This window comes from Diaporthe batatas (genome assembly GCF_019321695.1).
Source record: "Diaporthe batatas strain CRI 302-4 chromosome Unknown Contig00007, whole genome shotgun sequence".
Classification (NCBI taxonomy): domain Eukaryota; kingdom Fungi; phylum Ascomycota; class Sordariomycetes; order Diaporthales; family Diaporthaceae; genus Diaporthe; species Diaporthe batatas.
Window position 1 is genome coordinate 869,231 of NW_025408554.1, and position 18,693 is coordinate 887,923.

The window sequence follows — 18,693 nt, forward strand, 5'->3', positions numbered from 1 at the left end:
GCCCCAGGGCCTGCCAGCGGGCCACACGTTAGGTGCACTGCATGCCGCTGCCTATTACCGAGCCGAGACCGTGGGGTGGCTCGCCGAACCCTGGGGCCGGGGCATTGCAGGGAAGGTGGGTGTGACGAGTGGCTAAAGACTCCCCCGTCCCGGAAGAGAACTCATCCGCAGCTGATGCCGCCAAGTGGCCCTGCCCAACATTGACCCGAGGATGGGATTTTTTTCACACGTGGGCAATATCCCATAGCCGATGGGACCCTGAGTGTTAATTATATCTTTGTGAGGCCATACGTAAGGAATGGCTCTCATGCGGAGAGTAGACCGACGTTCGAACTCGCGGCCGTCAGGCGACTTATCAAGGTTTTCCTGTGTCCTTGGGGAGTCGGTAGGCGCACACCCGCTGTGATTCTGGAGACCTGCAACTAGCCTACAGTGGGGTTACAGAACGTCATGCCGCTATGGCGGAAATAAACCGCTCGGCTGGCGGCGGCGTTGTAGGCTGCTGAGTCTGACTGACCGGTATGGCGGGGTCCGGGCCCGAGTGAGCCTCAGCCTCGTACAGACAGAGCAGAGGCTCTCTCGCAACCGCACGTAGACTTCTCTAGCGCCTTTATTGGCACCTTGTTTGTTTGCAACATCCCAAGATGGCAGCCCAAGTAAGCGAGAGGGAGCTGGACGAGATACATGCGTTTGCCGTGCAGCTGGGCAAGGATGCTGGCAAGATGCTCATGGACGCCGCAAAGCTGCGGATGGCAACCGGCGGGGCCGCACACGAGTCCGTGGAGAAGGAGAACGCGGTCGATATCGTGACCAAGACGGACACAGGTGAGTCTGACCCCACTGGCCGGCCCTGTTTCCCGGCCCAGCTGGCTGACACGGCCCGTATAGACGTCGAGGCCTTCATACATGGCTCGATATCAAAGGCCTACCCGAGCCACAAGTGAGTCACACAAGCCCGGACGCGGATAAGGCATGAGGCACGAGGCATGAGGCGCTCAACACCCCCCCAAAAATAGGTTCATCGGGGAGGAGACGTACTCCGCCGGTTCGTCAAAGGAGTACCTGATCAAGGACGACGAGCCCACCTGGTGTGTCGACCCGCTGGACGGCACAGTCAACTACACGCACCTGTTCCCCATGTTCTGCGTCTCCATCGCCTTCATCCTGGGCGGCAGACCGGTGATCGGCGTCATATACGCGCCCTTCCTCAACCAGCTCTTCAGCTCGTGCCGCGGCAGGGGCGCCTTCCTCAACGAGGCGCAGAGGCTGCCCCTGGTGCCGTCGGTGCCCATCCCGGCCAACGCCCCCAAGGGCTGCGTCTTCAGCTGCGAGTGGGGCAAGGACCGGCGGGACCCGGACTCGGGCGAGGGCAACCTCGGCCGCAAGCTCGAGAGCTTCACCAACATGGCCGTCGAGGTCGGCGGGAGGGGCGGCAAGGGCGGCATGGTGCACGGCGTGAGGAGCCTGGGGAGCGCGACGCTCGACCTGGCCTACACGGCCATGGGCGCCTTTGACATTTGGTGGGAGGCCGGCTGCTGGGAGTGGGACGTCGCCGCCGGGATAGCCATCCTCGACGAGGCGGGCGGCCTCGTCACCACCGCCAACCCGCCCGAGGACCCGGCCACCGCAGCTGTCCCGGACGCGAGGCTGGGGAGCAGGCTGTACCTCGCCATAAGGCCGGCCGGCCCGACACCCACCGAGAGTGCGCGCCAGGGCCAGGAACGGTTGGTCCGAGAGGTCTGGAAACGAGTTACGAGCCTCGATTACTCCCGGCCCGGTGCGTGATTTCAGTTTGCCTTGCATCGAGGTCGGCGGCGCCCGGGGAACAAGCATAGAGTTGCAAGTTTTGGGACCCGTGTCGTCAATACGACCGGGCCCATCTGTTTATACAGGTATATGAGCAGAGTCGCCTGTCTGAGCCCCTCGCACCGTGTATGTCTCGTGGTCCTGTTAATATACAGATAGAGTTGTGTGTGTGGAAAAGGAGTTTTGGTGGGTATCATGCCGACTTTTGAACTTTTTTTTTGCAGGTCCTAATCTAGACCAGGGAACGCCTCGCCCCGTAGCTGGCCCTTTTTGCCCTTCCTCTTCTTCTTAGGCCTGGGACGGTCGCTGTCGCTGCTGTCATCACTATCCTCGGAGTCATCGTCGCTGTCGGCTGCGCGCTTGCTGCCGCCATTGGCGCCGTCCTCCTCGTCCGAGCCCTCCGCCTCCTCCTTCTCTGCACCGTTGGGTTCTGCCCACACCTTGACAGTCCGACCACCGCCACTGATCATCCGCCCCTCACAGTCGAAGTTGACAGCCACGACCCCCTCGACATCGTCATGCCTGAGGACGGCCTGGGTCTCCCGTGCCTTGAGATCCACGATCGCCAGGCTGCCGTCGCCCACGCCCACGGCGACCTTCTTGCCCCAGCCAAGCTCGTCCGGCAGGCGCGTGATGCAGTCCAGGCTCTCGCCGTCCTTCCTGTTGCGCCCGCCGGCGACGTAGATGCGCTCCTGCTGGTCGTCCCACGACCCCCGGTCCCAGATTGTGAGCACGCCGGAGCCGGTCCCCACCGCCACCACCGCGTTGCTCCGCAGCTTCTTGGGGCCCAGGCCGGAGGGGATAAGCTCGGCGCAGAGCAGCTCGTCCTCCTGGTCCTCACTCCTCGTGATGATGCCGCTCCTGATGTCAGTGACCGCCACCGTCGTCCCTCCGGTCGAGACCCACTGCCGGGGGACACCAGAAGTCGACTCGGCGCTGGGCGGTAATGGCGTGATGCTGGTGACGTAGTCGTCGTGGGGAAAGTGCTTGCGGACGGGCTGCGCACCGATCGAGCCGAGGGGGTCTTTGGACCCGGGGTCCTTCTCTGCGCGCAGCTTGTCGCGCAGGTCGTAGATGTATAGCGCGCCGCTGTCGGTGCCGACGAGGAGGTTCTGGGGGCTCAGGACGCGCATGATGGCAGGGTCGTCGGCGGAGGAGCCCCGGGGTGGGATGTTGATTTTGGAGATGACCTTGCCAGTCTCGGGCGAGAAGTGCTTGACTACCGAGTCTGTCCCGGCCGAGTAGAGAGCTGTCGTGGTCGGCCGTGTCAGTCATGGTGTCCCAGACACAGAAAAAGAAGCGTCGGGCTGTCGAGATCGGGACGTGGACGTACATTGGCCATCGTAGCTGTAAGCCAGGCTGCGGCAGCTCCCCTTGTGACGGCGGGTGCTCCACACGCTCCTGATCAGGCCCTTGCCGCTCGTGATGCTGCTGTTCTCGTCGACGTGCTCGTCCGAGTCGTTGTCGGAGGAGGGGATCCGGAAGGTCTCGACATGGCCGCTCGAGAGGCCCACGGTCAGGACGGGCTCGGTTGGGTGGACGGCCTGGGTGAACAGGTCCGAGGTCAACGGGAGCGTGCAGAGGTTTTCGAACATGTTGCGTGTGTTTGGAATTGCGAAAAGGTCAATTGAGCTCAGCAGCAACGTTCCATCCCCCGCGCTTCTTCAAAAGGCCATGCAGCAAGGCGGTGGGTGGGTGGTGTGGGTTTGGCTGCTCAGAAAAGTGTTGGCCAAAAACGGCCGAGTCAAGAGTCTGAAGATTTTCTAGCTTCTAGAAGGCAGCTCCCGTCAGCGCACCAAGACCTGAACGTGGGGGACGGCCCGCGTTGGTGCAGGCATGTCGTACCCAAGTACCGAACCGGTCGATAGCTCCCTCCCTGCCTTGAAGACTAGCAGGACGACCTCTTCCTGCTTCGGTCGCTATTTTTCAGCCCGTGTTCTAACCTTCTTTCTGTTTTCACTCCTAAACAATAGGCTCTGAAACCAGACGAACAGAAAAGGGATCTCTCAGTTCCAACAGTTCTCTGATGCACTGTACTACTTGATCAGCCGGACACACGCCTGTTGCATGCGGAACTGGTACAAAGCTCTCGCCGCTGCCGCCGCTCGCAGGCCTCACTGGCTACAGCTCGTCCCTCTCCAGACCATTGTCCGTTTTCACAGCTTCAATCAGTGACTCCAGGCGAGTAAAGTCCGGTGCGTCCTCACCCAACCCCCAAGCAAATGTCCCACGCACGTTGAGCTCCCTGTTCAACTGTTCGACCTTGCTCGTGATGCTCTTGGGGTCATCGAACGTCCACCAGATGGCCTCCTCAGAGTCGTAGTAATAAGTGGCTCCCTCATCCTCGTCATACTTGCGATTCGAGAGCGCCCGCCCAAAAGAAGCCTTCATGTCCCCAGGCACCTCATCATGCCACGAGAACGCACCCGCTCGTCCAAGATCCCCGCCCGTGACGGGGTCCTCCAGCAACAAGGTCTTGCACCCAACAGGCGTCCTGGCGTTGTCGCAGTCCTGCTTGTCGACCTTGAACCACTTGACGTAGAAGCCAAGCCCGAGGTTGATCTTCTTAGGCGGCATGCCGTCGGCTATGTATGTCTTGATTGCATCGCGGCTGCCTGCGATGCTCGAATGATGCTTCGTGACTTGGTCTCGCCGGTTCATAAGGTCGTAGGTCATCACATTGACAAAGTCCAGATGGGGCTCGATGTGTGCGATATTGCCACGGAATGCAACCATGTCCCGCTCCAGACCAGGAACTGCAGCTGTGATCAACCTGGAGGACCCCAAGGCGGAGCGGAGGGCGCCGAGCAGCAGCGGGTAGGCCTCGATTTCCCACTCTTTGTCTGAGTTTGGAACCTGCTTGTAGTCCTCACCATTCCCGCCTGGGTACTCCCAATCAATATCAACGCCTAATGATCCGTCAGCCTCCAAGGTTACTGCTGGCCGACGTGATCTCTCGAGACCCACCGTCAGCACCGGTCGCTTCTACCATCCGGGCCACATTCTGGGCGAATGACTTTCTCGAGCTCTCATCGCGTGCCGCAATGGAGAAGTCGGTATCGCCCCAGCCGCCGATGGCCACCAATATCTTGGTGCCCGGGGCAAAGGCGGCGCGTGCTGAGCCCACGCTTCGATCACTGGGCCACTCGGTACGGTTCGACTCCAGGAACAGGCCTGACCGCATGAAGGCAAGGGCCACATGGGTAATTGGATCAGTGAGGGCCTTGTCGTCCGGAATCACATCATGTTGCCTGTTACAGGTATCAGAGGCCATCTGTCAAGCTGTTTGGATCAAGGTTTCAATTATACTCACCCTGTGAGGTACATGAGACAGGTGCCGTCTCCGTCACCGGCCATGCTGTGCGCGACAAGCCCGCCTACCAGCGACACCAGAGCGGCCAAAAAGCGCCATGTTGCGAACTGCATGATGGTACAAGTGGATTGATTAATCAGCCCATGGAATACAGTCCAGATACAATGTTCTGTAGCTGTTGCTGACAGAAGACGGCTGGTGGGGCTGTAGAGGTCGACCAAGGAAAGAGAGAGTCCACGCCGGTGGGAGATCGATGCCGCCCCCCCCCCAACAAGCTCAGACCCTGGCACTCGAAAACGAGACGGTTGCTTCTTCCAGATGTCATCATATCAACCAAACCAAGACTGACTTCATCGGCTTCATAACCCAGTCAAGTTGTAATCCGCAAATACCCAAATTCTCCCGACACCAGTCCTGACTCTCATTGGCAGTGTCTGGCTTAGCTTCCACAATTGTCGCTTTTGATCACGGGTTTAGAAGGACAAAACGCGAAGCCTTGAGCTGTCACCGAATCAATATATATATGTACCCATCATGCTATCCTATATAAATGTGCCCAATCTCGGTCCCAGAGACTACCTACTAACGCCAGATTCTATCCAGACATAAGAAAAGTCATGCTAGGTATCAACCCAAGAAAGTCAACTTCCCATCCGTGCATGCCATGTGCAATTTTTTGTGTAAACCCAACTGCAATTAAGCGGCGCCAATTTGAATTCACCCTCCAACCCCACTCTTTTCTTATCATTCCAACACTCGAAATGGGGCTCCCGGCCTCTCAAATGAATTGGCCGCTGTCGTAAGGCATCGGGGGCGGTGGCGCACGAGGCTGACCTGAGCCCTGCTGTTCGGTACCGCTGCCCTGCGCCCACCACCCGGACATAACCCTCTCACGCAAAGTCTTGCGGTTTCCATTAGGGGTGAACGGCGTCGTGGGAGGGCCCTGTTCGAGGTCCTCATGATAGCTGTAACGCTCTGACGGCGAAGGGCCAGGCCTAGGAGACAGGTTCATGTCGTCGAAGGTCTGTGGCCCCCTAGGGCCGGACGCGCGTTGCTCCTGCGGTTCATATTCATCGTCCTCGTCGTAGTAGTTCTCGTACTCCTCCTCGGGGGACATGGCACGCTCGACATCGTAGTTCGGGTCATACTGGCGCTGTGCTGCCTCATCATCGTAGGTCTCGTCCTCCTCTGGTGGCGGTGTTGCCAGTGGGCGAGGAGACAGCGGGCTGGCCGGAATAGGACTGAGTTGCTGTGACATGGTGGACATGCGTGCCGACATCCTCTCGCTGCGCCTCTTTGCGAAGTCTGGGACAGGGGCCATGACGGGGACATCGAAGCTCTGTCCTTGTTCCATATCGGGGGACTCGGCGATAGCGGGCAGGCCATCGTCCGAGTTGGGCGACTGAACAGTCAAGGCCATGTCGAGGTCCACACTCTGGCGGTACAAGTGCGAGAAACGGACTGGTTCAGTGGACTCCGGTTCCCCTTCTTCTGGGCTGGCTGTGTCTTGCTCCGGTGGTGGGCTGGGCGGAAGGGGTGATGTGAGCAGTGGCGAGAACATGACCGCTGATTGTCGGTACAGCTGGGACAGGCGGACGTCATTTGTGTCCTCGGGCTCCTCGGTTTGTTCTTCCTGGGCGTCGCCTTCTTGTCCTTCTTCGTCCTGTACCTCTTCTGGCTCTTCCTCCATGCCAGGGGAGTCTAGACCCCGCTCGTTGTCCGAGCCAGTTGGTGAGCCTGGCGCAGAGTCATTCATGATGTCTTGCAGGTCGTCATCGTCGAGCCCTTCGTCGTCCTCATTTTCGTCCTCCTCTCCGTCAAATTCGCCCTCATCCTCATTCTCAATTCCCTCGCAATCGAGGCTGCCTTCGTCCTCCATTGCATCTTCAAAGGCTTCTTCGTCAAGACCTCTCTCATCTTCGCCCTCGGGGAATTCATCCTCTGGCATGTCGTCCTCCGGGAATCCATCCTCAGGAATTTCCTCCTCTGGGAATTCGTCACCTTCCATACCTTCTTCCCCAAACTCATCACCTTCCATTTCTCCTTCTCCAAACTCGTCGTCCATCATGCCTTCACCATCCATCATTTCATCATCAAGGCCACGATCACCATCCATATCGTCCATGAACTCTTCTTCCATCATGCCTTCGTCAAAGGGAGGCTCCTCATCGAATGGGGGTTCTTCGTCAAAGGGAGGCTCTTCATCGAATGGGGGCTCTTCGTCAAAGGGAGGCTCTTCATCGAACGGGGGTTCCTCATCGAACGGGGGTTCCTCATCGAACGGGGGTTCCTCGTCGAACGGGGGTTCCTCGTCGAACGGGGGTTCCTCGTCGAACGGGGGTTCTTCGTCGAACGGGAGTTCTTCCTGCGGACCGTCCATGAACCCATCGTCCATCATGCCATCATCGAGTCCTCGGTCTTCGAATGGCGGCTCCTCGTCAAATGGCTGATCGTCAAATGGCTGATCGTCAAATGGCTGATCGTCAAATGGCTGATCGTCAAATGGCTGATCGTCAAATGGCTGATCGTCAAATGGCTGATCGTCAAATGGTGGCTCTTCATCGAACGGCGGATCGTCACCTGGACCGTCCATAAATCCACCATCCATCATGTCATCCTGGAATCCTCGCTCGCCGTCGCCTCCCATGTCGTCCGTCGGTAGGAAGTCATCTTGCGGGAAGTCGTCCTGCGGGAAGTCGTCCTGCGGGAAGTCGTCCTGCGGGAAGTCGTCCTGCGGGAAGTCATCTTGTGGGAAGTCATCGCCAAGTCCGCGGTCACCGTCGTCAAAGTTATCGGGCTCGGCACCGCCGCTGAAGTCGTCTTGGAGAATCATTTCCTCACCGTTATCTGACATAGGTGGCTCATCGAATGGCTCATCCATAGGGCCATCGAATGGCTCATCCATGGGGCCATCGAATGGTTCATCCATAGGGCCATCGAATGGCTCGTCCATGGGGCCATCGAATGGTTCATCCATGGGGCCATCGAATGGTTCGTCCACGGGGCCATCGAAGGGCTCATCGAATGGCTCGTCCATCGGTCCATCGAAAGCTTCCTCGAAGGGCTCATCCATGGGGGCGTCCATTGGTCCATCAAAGGATTCATCGAGACCACGGTCACCACTGTCATCGAATGGTGGAGGTTCGTCAAAGTTGTCCGTCGGCATGTCAGGTTCAGGTCCGAAGTCCTGCGCAGGCTCCATATCGAAGCCACGGTCCATGTCGACTGGTGGGTCATCGAAGCCATCGTTGCCGAAGCTGTCACCACCGTCATCGAAAGGAGCCGGAGGAGCATCATCGAATGGAGGAGCATCATCGAATGGAGGAGCGTCGTCGAATGGAGGAGCGTCGTCGAATGGAGGAGCGTCGTCGAATGGAGGAGCGTCGTCGAATGGAGGAGCGTCGTCGAATTGAGGGGCATCGTCGAATGGTGGAGCATCATCAAATGCAGGAGCATCGTCAAATGGAGCCGAGTGATCCCCAAAGTTATCAAGTGGAGGCGGAGGGGGAGCGTCATTGAAAGCAGGTGGCCCGCCCGCAAAGTCGTCGTTGAAAGCAGGCTCCGGCTCAAAAGACCCTCCAGGTGGACCGCGGTCACTTGCAAAGTCGTCGGTCGGGCCCATGCCGCCTCCAAAATCATCGACCATGGGCGGGGGCGAAGAGTATCCGGCACCGGGGCTGGGGGCGCCACCAAAGTCGTCCCTCATGGGAGACATGGGCGCGGCCATGTCTACCAGCTCGGAACTGCCCATGAAAGGAGACCCCATAGGCGGGTCCATACCGGCGGCCTCAAACTGAGCAGGCGGGGAAGCGGGCGGGGTCTGGACGAAACCAGTGTCTGTTGCCATCAGTTCGGGCTCGTCAAAGGCAACTGGAGCTTCCGGAAGGGCTGGCGAGGGCATTTCCATTTCGGCCCGAGGCGATGCCGGAAGGTCTTGCCCAGGCATTGTGTCGAACTCTGACCGAGCTGGAGACTGCACAGGTGACAGGATGGGCGTCTGCATGGGCATGGGCGCAACGTCGGCACCGATCGTTGGCGAGGGTGAAGGAGGCAAGCTGCTGGGGTTGTCCATGTCACCGACAGGCGAGGCAGGGAAGCTGTTACCTCCAACTGGCAAAGGAGACATGCTATTCCCGCCAAAGTTGCTCATGTCACCAGGCGACGGGGGCATACTGTTACCACCAAAGTCACCCGTGCCAGCAACACCTGGCGACGGAGGAGCGCCGTCCCTGTCAAAGCTATCCATACCGGCTGGAGAGGGCGAGATGCTGTTGTTGCCACCGAAGTTGTCCATAGCCACAGGCGAGAGGGGCATTTTGTTTGAGCTGTACTCATCCATATCACCAGGAGTTGGTGAGTAGGGCGCTCCTGCAGAATCATACGGTGTTAGTACGCAAAGACCCCGAGTCTCAAGGAAGGATAGCAGCGGGACTTACCATACGCACCGCCGAAGTCGCGGCTCGATCGGCGCTTGTCACCATCGACTCCAGCCACCTTGTCGAAGAGGCCACGCATCTTGTTCTTGAAGTTGAGCGGCTCAGGCTTCATCTTTCCCGGCTGGCCGGGGCTCAGGGGCTCCTCGTAGGTGTCCATAGGCGGGGAGTACGCGTTTTCCAAGGATCGCCGAGGCGAGGGCATCGAGTCGTTCATTATCGGGGACTCAGACATCGTCGCCGGGTATGCGTCGATGTCGCGAGAGAGGCGTTGGTCAAATCTGGGCGATCGTGGGGACATGCTGGCGTGGTTATAGTTGTCGGCCAGAGGGGACGCCAGCGGACTATCCCGGTCCTTCTTGCCCCATCCGAAGATTCCCTTTCCAGTCTTGTCCTTCTTGCCCACCGATTCGTCTTGGGGTGATAGCGACTGAGTATCGTAGTCGTCGAAATTATCCGTCGAGGTAGGTGTCACCTTCCCATCCTTGTTCTTCCGGAAGCGCTCGAAAAGTCCCCTGCCCTTCTTGTCTTTCTGGCTGACACCAGGCGATGTAGGGGATTCGAGCCGAGGTGAGAATTGATGTCCGTACTGGTCGGTGTAGATGTCGTCCGAGTGTGATACAGTGGAGGCTCTGTACTTGCCGCTCTTGTCTCCCTGGCCGAACTCCGGGGAATCAAGTGGCCCAACTTGGGGAGAATAACGTCCGTCTGGCTTCGTATCGTAGATGTCATGGTGTCCATCTTCATCCTTGTTGTTACTCTTGCCAAACAGTCCGTTGCCCTTCTTTTCCTTCTTTCCGACTTCAGAGAAATCCTCATCATCAACCTCATCAAGGTCGCGGCCATCAAATTGACCAGGCTTCTCTTGGCCGGGAAGGACTGGAGATCCTGTTTGCGACGAGTCTTTCTGAACAAGAAGAAAGGCTGGTATCATGACATGGTCATTGTTGCCAGTATGGTTCTCGTCCAAGATGGTTGGCTTGCCGGGCGACAGCGGTTCTGAGTTTGATCCTCTTCTCTTGTTTTTGCCGTCCTTGTCTTTGCTCCACAGACCTTTGAACCCAGACTTCTTCTCCCCATGTGCGTTGTTGTCTTCAAGCTCGGCGTCGGCGTCGGGGGACTCGAGTAGTTCCGAGCCCCTTTCACCATGGTTTTGCCTCTTGTCTTTGCCGAAGTTGCTGAATAGCCCGGTGCCCTTGTCCTTGGACGCAGGACCACCATCCTCGCCCATTGATTCCAGACCGGGAGATGCAGCCCGCGAGTCCCTCCAAGTCGGAGAGCTAAGCGGAGAGCCCGATGCGCTCTTCTTGCCGTTGTGCTGTCCGAAGCTGCTGAACAAACCAGCTTTCTTCTCGCCCGGTTTCTCTTCACCAGCCAATTTTTCGTCTTCAGCCCACGACTCGATAGGCGGCCCGTCTCTCATGGTGGGAGAATGCGCCGGAGAGCCAGACTGGTATTTATCGCCGCCAATCTTCTGTTTGTCTTTTCCGAGGCCGAGGAACCCGCGCTTCTCATCTGTAGGTGACCTCGATCCGGCCTTAATGTTGTCTTTTCCGCGGCCAAACAAACCACGAGTCTTCTTGTCACCTGGGGTTTTCTGCTTGAGTACATCTCCATTAGGTGACCAAGGCTCACCTTGGCCAGGCGAGAGCGAAGCTTCGGCCATGGTTGGAGACACAGGATTGGAGCCCTTCGAGTCGTCTGCATGACCCCGGTCCTTCTGAATGCCGTCGATGCTGAAGAAACCGGGCTTCTTGTCTCCAGGAGCCTTGGCATCTCTCCCTGCTGCCCAAGGCTCATCGTCTTTGAAGGTAGGCGAACCAAATGGAGACATTCGGTCCTTACCACCACCAAAGAGGTTTCCACCAAGGAAGTCACGCGTCGGCTCCTCTTTGATGGCAGACCCATCCTTCTTGTCGCCTGAAAGATCACGAGACTTGTTCTTCTTGCTCATCTTGTCATCCTTAGCCGACGACGAAAATGGGGCAGAATCAAGACTGCCGTTCTTGTCAGCAAACCCTCTCGGGGTATACTTGAGTGGCTGATCCTTAACGTCCGTGCGGATCATGTTGTTGTTCGAGGTGAATTCATGATTGGAAAGAGGCGGCGTGTCGAGCATGTCCTCAGTGAGGATAGAGTCTTTCGAGAGGCGCTCGGGATGCTGATACCGGGCGAGTTTGAAATTGTCCAGCTCCTTCTCCATGTCTGCCAATCTAGCAGATGTAGGCGACAGTGGCTTCTCACTTGCCATAATTTGTGAGCCAATCTCGCGAGAAGCGCCGTCCTCGCCCTTGGTCTTTCCAAAGAAATCCTTCAGCGTGTTGGGCTTGGGGCTAGAAGGCTTTTGTGACGGAGGAATGTTTCCTAACTCAACATTGATCGGTGACCGTGGCGACATGTTCCCATCAATAGGAGAAAGAGGCTGGCGGGTCTGCTCCTTGTCTTTGCCGAGCTTGGTCTTCTTAGACCCGGGATTGTAGGGCATACCCATAGCCTTGGATCGCATGTCTCGAGACTTGGCCATGGATTCTGGGATAGTACCAGGAGGCGGGGGAGGCTGCTCGCCATCCTTGGCATCTAGCTTTAAGTTCGGACGTGCAGCTCTCAGTGTAGGAGGCAGCTGCGAGTCTTGCGACGAGCCTGGACTGTCCATGTCGTGATCCACATAAGGAGTAGGCAGACCAGAATCGGTCGTTGCAGCAGACTCCTTGATGGCACCGCGTGCAATTGGCCTTGATGGAAGCCCCTTCCTCATAGGTGGAGGCATCATGCCGGGCTTGTCGTTCGCGGGTGCACCAGCCAGATCTCGCTGTTCTTGCGGCATTCCGTCCGGAATCCCAGGTCGCAACGATGGTGGCACCTCAGAGCTCGCTGTGACGTGATCCTTGAGTGCCGGCACTGGCGGCATCTGGAGGTCTGTAGGACCAAAGCCATTCATATGTGATTTCCTATTCGCCGCGCGCCTCTGCTTGTCATCCATGGCTGGGGGTGGCGGCATCTCTGCGCCGCCAGGAAGAGTCGGATGCTCATCGCCGTGCTTGTAGGCAGCAGGTGTTTGAGGAATTGCAGGCACGGGCATGGCATCGCCTTGACCTGGTATCGGTTGCATCATACTGCCGAGCATGCGAGATTTTCTGTTCACCTTCTTCTGATTTTCTGGATCCGGCGGCATCTTCGACTCATCCTGCTTGTTCGGGTTCATGTACCGAGAAGCAGCCGCGGCAGCATGAAGGTCATTGAGGTCGTTGGCTGCCGGAGGCATAGGCTGCGGTGGCTTCTGGCCTGGGTGCGTGGGGAAAGGCTGGGACCGAGCCCTTGACGGCTTAGGCAAGGGTGGCTCTGGAGGCGGGTGCTGCTGCCCATCTCGTGAGTGAGGAATGCTGTTATTTACCAAAGACTTGCGCGGGCCATCCACAACGGTTTGGGAAGGTGGAAGGTCATTTGACCCCCGACTCAAATATCCGCTCGGCTGGTCTGGTTGCACTTCTCGTGACTGGGAAGTTGGAACGTCATTTGACCCCCGGTTCAAATATCCGCTCGGCTGGTCTGGTCGCACTTCTCGTCTTTGGGAAGGTGGAAGGTCATTTGAACCCCGATTCAAATATCCGCTCGGCTGGTCTGGTTGCACTTCTCGTGCTTGGGAGAATGGAGCACGGTTACTTTGATCAGGCTGCACTGCCCCAGAAGCGGTAGCAGAAGCAACACTGTCAACAGACGTCCGCGGCCTGCCTGGTGGGAGCAGAGACGGCCGTTTTGGTAAAGTCTCCGCGGGCTCGGCTTTCTTCTTGTCTTTCTTTCCAAACCAACGACCAAGCAAGCTCCTCTTTGAAGGGCTCCCCGTAGCGCTGGATGGCTCAGCCGAGGGTGTATTCCGTCCAGACACATTTGTGTCAAGCCTGCCAACGTCCATGCCTCTAGAAGAAGGAGATGAGTTTAATTTATCGTTCATCTGCTCATTTCGCGGTGGCAAAGGAGGAGCTTGTCCGCTGTGACCGTCAGCCTTCATAACCCTTGGATCAGGCCGCTGGTGCATATCTTTTGGTCCCTGTGGCGCTCGAGCATCACTTGGATCAAAGCGTAGCTGACGAGGATCGTTGAACGAGTTGTCGAAGGGGCCTTGGACATTTTGAGGTGGCACAGGCATGCGATCGCCATTCTTGTCGTTGTATCTCCCAGGTTGAACAGACCCAGGAGCAGCGAATTCGGAAGACACCTTCCGAAGCTCATCCCGAGACGAACCAGGCATTTTCGGCATTGGTGCTTCAACAGCATCCCGAGCAGGCACCCCAGGCTGAAACAGTGACTTGCGGTCACTAAGCTTAGGAGGAGGCTGGCGTGATCTAGATGTATCTCTGGGTGCACGATCACCAGGTATAGGAGGTGGCGTTGCTCTGCCTTGATCGGCGCGCATGATGGGTGGCTGAGGTGGAGGAGGTATCGAAGGCATTGAACGCTCGTCATAAGTCGCGGGATGGTTTTGTGGCGGTATCGGAGGCATGGCTTGTGATGCCTCTGCCTCTGCTCTCGTCGGTGCGCCCCTCGACTTTAACGACGGCTGGTGTGGCTGGCCAGCGGCAGAAGCAGAAGCAGGCATCTGGCGGCCCATTGGAGCCCTGACAGACTCGTGCGAGGATCGGCCACCTGGAGCCGGTGGATTGCGGACATCACGTCCGTGAACTTCTGGCTTCTGAGGCGGCATCCTTTCGCGCTCGCCGTGCGGGTTGCTCCCAGGGGCGAAAGCGTCCGGCAATGACGACCCTGGCGCTGGTCCACCTTGCCTTCCACTCTCATTACTAGCCGGCACCATTTGTTGTTTGGGCTCGTTGGGGATGACATGAGGGCCACGTGCATTTTTAACACTTGGGCTAGGAGCCCCAAGAACACCAGGCTGTCCAGGTCGTTGGGAAGATGGCTGTCGTCTCGCATCGAGCCTTGAACCAGGAGCAAGAGACGACGAAATGCCTGGCTCCCCTGGTGTTCCATCAATTGCGCTTTGCGGCACGGGACGAATTTGTTCTCCCGAACGCAGACCACTTGCGTCATGCTGTAGTGGAATTGCGACGGGATGAGGCGAACCCGCTTGTTCATTGCGTCCGGTAGGGGGTTCAAGGCGACCTAACCCAGCCTGTTGCTTTGGTTTCTTGTTTGAGGGAATATTTCCCGTCGCGAACGCAGGAACATCGGCGGCAGATTCAACCTCAAATGAGTTCTTTTGAGTATTCGTCGTACGAGGCTGCTTCCCTTTGTGCTCTTTCTTCACGGGCTTCGCCTCGATTGTAGCCTTCTTCTCAGCGCCCGTCAGACCACGTCGTTCAGCATCCTGAGCGGCCTTACTCTGTGGTATGGAGAAGTAACTGGACTCTGCAAGACTGGGTTCACGTTGATCTTGTGGTTGCACGCCCTTGGGTGGTGGAGCGGCATGTTTCTTGTCTCTTCTTGGCGTGAAACCACGGGGTCCATCTTGTTGTCCTGGGTTGCTGATGGGGGCAAGGTTTGTGGGATTGTTATCTGGGATTGGTTTCGCAGGGTTCTTGTGCTTATTAGGAATGTTTTGAGTGGAAGAATCAGGAAGGACTTCATTGCTCCTCCTCTGCTGTGCGGGCTTGGGGGGATTCTTGATGCTGGAGAAGTGACCGCCTCCGGATTTGGACGAGGGCGTATTATTCGCCAGCGTTGGTTTCTCACCAGACTTGAGAGGCTGTCCGTTCCTATTAGGAAGTTGCTGACCAGGCACAACAGGATTCTTGAGAGGATAAAGTTAGTATAATTTTGGTGAAAGACTTCGGGGACCCAACGGCCGTAGAAGAGGTAAACATACAAATTCGCCAGTCTGCTTGCGTTGCAGCGCCTGGCTATTAGGCCCTGTTTTGAGAGGCTGTTCAAATGTCCGCTGACCATCCTGGAAGTTGCCAATGGTCGCGGCAGCTGCTGGGCGATCACCGGGGCCGGCGGCGGCGTTCTCGCGCTTGACGTTTGGATTCGCTTTGGGGTTATTCATGTTAGCAATACCAGCAGGGTTGTTGTTACCTTTCGCGGGCGTCCCACTGCTACGCGGCAGAGTCGCAGGTGGTGCCCCGGGGCCTTGGTTGAGTGATTGTACGGGACCACCTGTACGTTGAGGGGTAAGGCCGTTCACACCAGCCGTGGTCTTTTTCGTGCTGTTGGATAATGGTCCCTTGGATGAGGATGCTCCGCCACGCGGGTGCTGTTCCTTACCAGCAGTGCTTGGACCCGGACGACCATTCGTTCTGCCATTCGCGGCAGGATAGCCTTGCCCTTTAGCCGGCATGTTTGTGTCGACGTCGGCCACACCCTGCAGCGGCCCAGCAGAATTGGCGGCTTGGTTGCTGTTGGGTGGGATTGGCTGTTGTGGTCGTCCTTGGGGGTCAAAAGATCTGTTGGTCTGGGGCGAAGTGGGCGAGGGGTCTCTCAATGTGTGCTTGGACGGCAAGGGACTAAGGGAGCCTATGCCTTTTGATTCTCCTTGTGGGCCCCCAAAGTCCCTGTCATTGTTGTTGGAGTTGATGGTGTTTGGGCCATTCCTGCGCCCCTGGGGTACATCCGTAAGCGCGATGTCCTCCGGCCGATGGCCGGGTTGGGTGATATTTTTGGAGCGGTCGCGGCCGTTGCGGCGGCCACGACCATTCCTCCACAGCCATCCAAAACCAAAAAATCCTTTGCCGGGTGTCTCATCAGAGCCGCTTTGCGGCTCTGCATAATTTTTGCTGGGCGTCGAGTGGGGGGCTTGGTTGTTGGTGTTGACGTTTTGAGCCGACGGAGAGTTGGCGCTCGAACCTGAATTGCTTACACCACGAGAAGTTGAAAATGACGAATTGGCAGAAGCTTTTTCGGACGAATACCAAGTCGAGGGCTTGAAAAGCTTGTAGCCCTTGTCGTATGACGAATTTTGGTTCTGTCCGTTCTTTTGCTTCTTCTGCTTCGACTTCTTGCTCTTCTTTGGTGATGCAGGTTCTGCGCTCCTCGTGCCGTTCGCGTCCTGGCTCGTCCGCGTCTCCGGAGATTTGGAGCCCTGGACAGGCTTACCTTTGCCAAATCTCCAGACATTCCACCAAGCCCATTCCCTACCCGCCGCCCCGCGCCCTCAACAAGGGGCGCCATACTTATCGCCATACCGGGCGCTGTTCTTTCCAAAGAACCTCCCCTTGTAGCCGTTCTTCCGCTTCCCCATGAACAAGAAGGCCGCTGCCAGCGCAGAGAGCAGGAACAAGATGCACAGGGCAATAGACAGTCCCCATGTGCCCTGCAGCTTGTAGCAGGTCATGCGATCCGAGGCGATGAATGTGACGTAAGAGAGCGTTCCGTTCACGGCGCCGTCGGCCGGATCCAATTGCAGTAGAGTCCCATCGCCAGCCTCAGGAAGAGTTGAGCACTCGGTCTGGCTCAGTTGTCCGCCGAGGACAATGACAACAATAACGAAGGGAATCAGAAAGACGGCGTCGACGATGGCCGTGGCCATGTAAGGTATGTGAGTGTCGTCGTAAGCCGTGAAAGAAAGAAGGACCCAGAGCAACGCGGCCGCGCTCACGATGATGGCGCCTGTGAGCTGTACGGGTGGCGCAAGGCTGGCCTTGTTGATTTGGGATGTGAAGCCGGCAACCAAGCCGATGATGGCGAGGAGGGCAATGGCCGAAAGCAGGCGGGCGCCCACAAAAGCATGGCCGTAGTAGCCGTGGTTCCGGAAGCCGGTCCTCATGATGAACGGCAGTGGTCCGGTCGGATGACGGTTCGGGTTTGCAGAAGAGGGAAGTGAAGAGCGTGAGACGGGGCGTCTCAACGAGCGACCTTTGATTATATCTGTCTGGGGGCCGCGGGTCGAAGGTCAGGACATCGGTGCCAGGCCAAGATCCAGTTGTCAGTGAGAATAAGAAGTATCATAGGTATTATTCTTGGTAAGTGCAGGTGGTTGCTCTGATGACAACCCGCAGACAAGACTCGGGTGAAACCTGGGGAAACGAATCCTAGAGAACAAGGAGTCAAGGAAATGTGACGAAAAGGGGAAAGAAAAGGACGATAGGAAAGATGCTTGTTTCTCAAGCTTCGTCAGACGGCTTTGACAGACAGAAAGGAAAAGTTGCAACAAGGAAAAAAGGACCCCAACAAGAGTCCCGGCCAGGCGAAGGAGAAGAGGCCATCCGGATTATATCAGGCAGGGTCACTTGTGCCGAGCCTGGACGACGGCCGCCGCATGTGCTCAGGGAGGTCTAGACCCGGGTCTCCAGCCAGCCCAGCAAAGGTGGGCAATGAGACCGGCACCGAGGGTGGTGTGTGTGAGTGGGAATGTTGCCAAATACAGCTGGCAGCGGCAGTACTTGTGGATGAACCATGTCCTGGGCTTGGTTTGGGCCTGTTGCGGGCCGTCGACGACCCAACACATGGCGCGCCGTGTGGGTACGACTAAGAAACAACCTTGGGAGGTAGCAGTCGTCATTGCTCTGTGGCCAGGGCCCATTGTCGAGGGCATCCAACGGGAGGCCAGATACAGCACGAGACATGCTTCGATTCTTTATCCATCCATGTCGCCAACCGGCGGCTGGGGAGATTGAGAGCTCCACAGACACAAAAGATCACGGGGAGATCAGTCCATGCGAGAGGCGCGAGTCGAGGTGAGAAGGCCAATGGGCATCGAGAGGCACCCCCTCGGCTTGTTTGGCGAGCGCTTAAACAGCCGCGATGGCGTGCTGGTCAGGTACGGGGTATTGCTGAGGTATGTGGTCTCCACCGCGTCTGCAGAGTGGCAGAGTGGCTGAGAGGCAGAGAGGGCAGCAGCAGTTGGTGTTGGCTGCTGGCTGCTCGGGTCCAGGAACTGAACTCACACCCCAGGCTTGCTGGGCAGCTGGGCCAACCAACCACCTGCCACTGGCCCTGCCCATAGTCTGCAGAGATCCACCTCGGCGCCAAAGACACCAGGGCCTCGATTGGGCCGGGGCGTTTCTCTAATGTTTCCGCGCAGATCCACCAATTTCTCACCTCAACGTTCAGTGCACTGCTGCTCTGGTCTCGATGATGGGGGTTCGTATACTCCGTATGCTGATGCAGGGCAAGACGCTCTCTCGTAAGTCATGACGGCTGCACAATACCGTGCGCGTGGCAGCCCCAGCCCTGTGCATGTGGAAGCCGCAG

At 57.6% G+C, this 18,693-nt stretch overlaps 5 protein-coding genes across 5 annotated transcripts; 1 reads left to right on the forward strand and 4 right to left on the reverse strand.

Annotated features, from left to right (window-relative positions):
* Window positions 1-440: 440 nt before the first annotated feature.
* Window positions 441-3,588, forward strand: KVR01_006738 (uncharacterized protein). Its single transcript, XM_044781758.1, has 3 exons — window positions 441-825; window positions 889-940; window positions 1,017-3,588. Exons 1-3 carry the CDS (start codon window positions 645-647, stop codon window positions 1,783-1,785), a joined length of 1,002 nt encoding a protein of 333 aa, XP_044644169.1. The 5' UTR covers window positions 441-644; the 3' UTR covers window positions 1,786-3,588.
* On the reverse strand, window positions 2,034-3,401 carry KVR01_006934 (uncharacterized protein; the record flags this gene model as incomplete). Its single annotated transcript, XM_044794595.1, has 2 exons — window positions 2,034-3,055; window positions 3,140-3,401. The coding sequence occupies 2 exons, from the start codon at window positions 3,399-3,401 to the stop codon at window positions 2,034-2,036; spliced, it is 1,284 nt and encodes a 427-aa protein (XP_044644365.1).
* Window positions 3,589-3,725: 137 nt separating the features above from the next.
* KVR01_006841 (uncharacterized protein) lies at window positions 3,726-5,317 on the reverse strand. Its single transcript, XM_044787408.1, has 3 exons — window positions 5,120-5,317; window positions 4,774-5,057; window positions 3,726-4,715 (listed from the first exon to the last, which is right to left on the reverse strand). The coding sequence occupies exons 1-3, from the start codon at window positions 5,230-5,232 to the stop codon at window positions 3,928-3,930; spliced, it is 1,185 nt and encodes a 394-aa protein (XP_044644272.1). The 5' UTR covers window positions 5,233-5,317; the 3' UTR covers window positions 3,726-3,927.
* A 301-nt stretch (window positions 5,318-5,618) lies between these two features.
* KVR01_006666 (uncharacterized protein) lies at window positions 5,619-15,841 on the reverse strand (the record flags this gene model as incomplete). Its single annotated transcript, XM_044788340.1, has 3 exons — window positions 5,619-9,487; window positions 9,556-15,295; window positions 15,371-15,841. 3 exons carry the CDS (start codon window positions 15,839-15,841, stop codon window positions 5,898-5,900), a joined length of 9,801 nt encoding a protein of 3,266 aa, XP_044644097.1. The 3' UTR covers window positions 5,619-5,897.
* An 813-nt stretch (window positions 15,842-16,654) lies between these two features.
* On the reverse strand, window positions 16,655-17,266 carry KVR01_006943 (uncharacterized protein; the record flags this gene model as incomplete). The annotated part of the gene is made up of 1 exon (XM_044781925.1): window positions 16,655-17,266. One exon carries the CDS (start codon window positions 17,264-17,266, stop codon window positions 16,655-16,657), a length of 612 nt encoding a protein of 203 aa, XP_044644374.1.
* Between the last annotated feature and the right edge of the window lie 1,427 nt (window positions 17,267-18,693).

What these genes read in the sequence shown, in the direction of transcription:
- KVR01_006738 (XM_044781758.1), top strand. Translation starts at nt 645, where the DNA reads ATGGCAGCCCAAGTAAGCGAGAGGGAGCTGGACGAGATACATGCGTTT. An exon ending in CGTGACCAAGACGGACACAG is followed by an intron (nt 826 to 888) that starts GTGAGTCTGACC and finishes CGGCCCGTATAG; the next exon opens with ACGTCGAGGCCTTCATACAT. An exon ending in AAGGCCTACCCGAGCCACAA is followed by an intron (nt 941 to 1,016) that starts GTGAGTCACACA and finishes CCCCAAAAATAG; the next exon opens with GTTCATCGGGGAGGAGACGT.
- KVR01_006841 (XM_044787408.1), bottom strand. Translation starts at nt 5,232, where the DNA reads ATGCAGTTCGCAACATGGCGCTTTTTGGCCGCTCTGGTGTCGCTGGTA. An exon ending in TGTCTCATGTACCTCACAGG is followed by an intron (nt 5,058 to 5,119) that starts GTGAGTATAATT and finishes TACCTGTAACAG; the next exon opens with GCAACATGATGTGATTCCGG. An exon ending in AGAAGCGACCGGTGCTGACG is followed by an intron (nt 4,716 to 4,773) that starts GTGGGTCTCGAG and finishes ACGGATCATTAG; the next exon opens with GCGTTGATATTGATTGGGAG.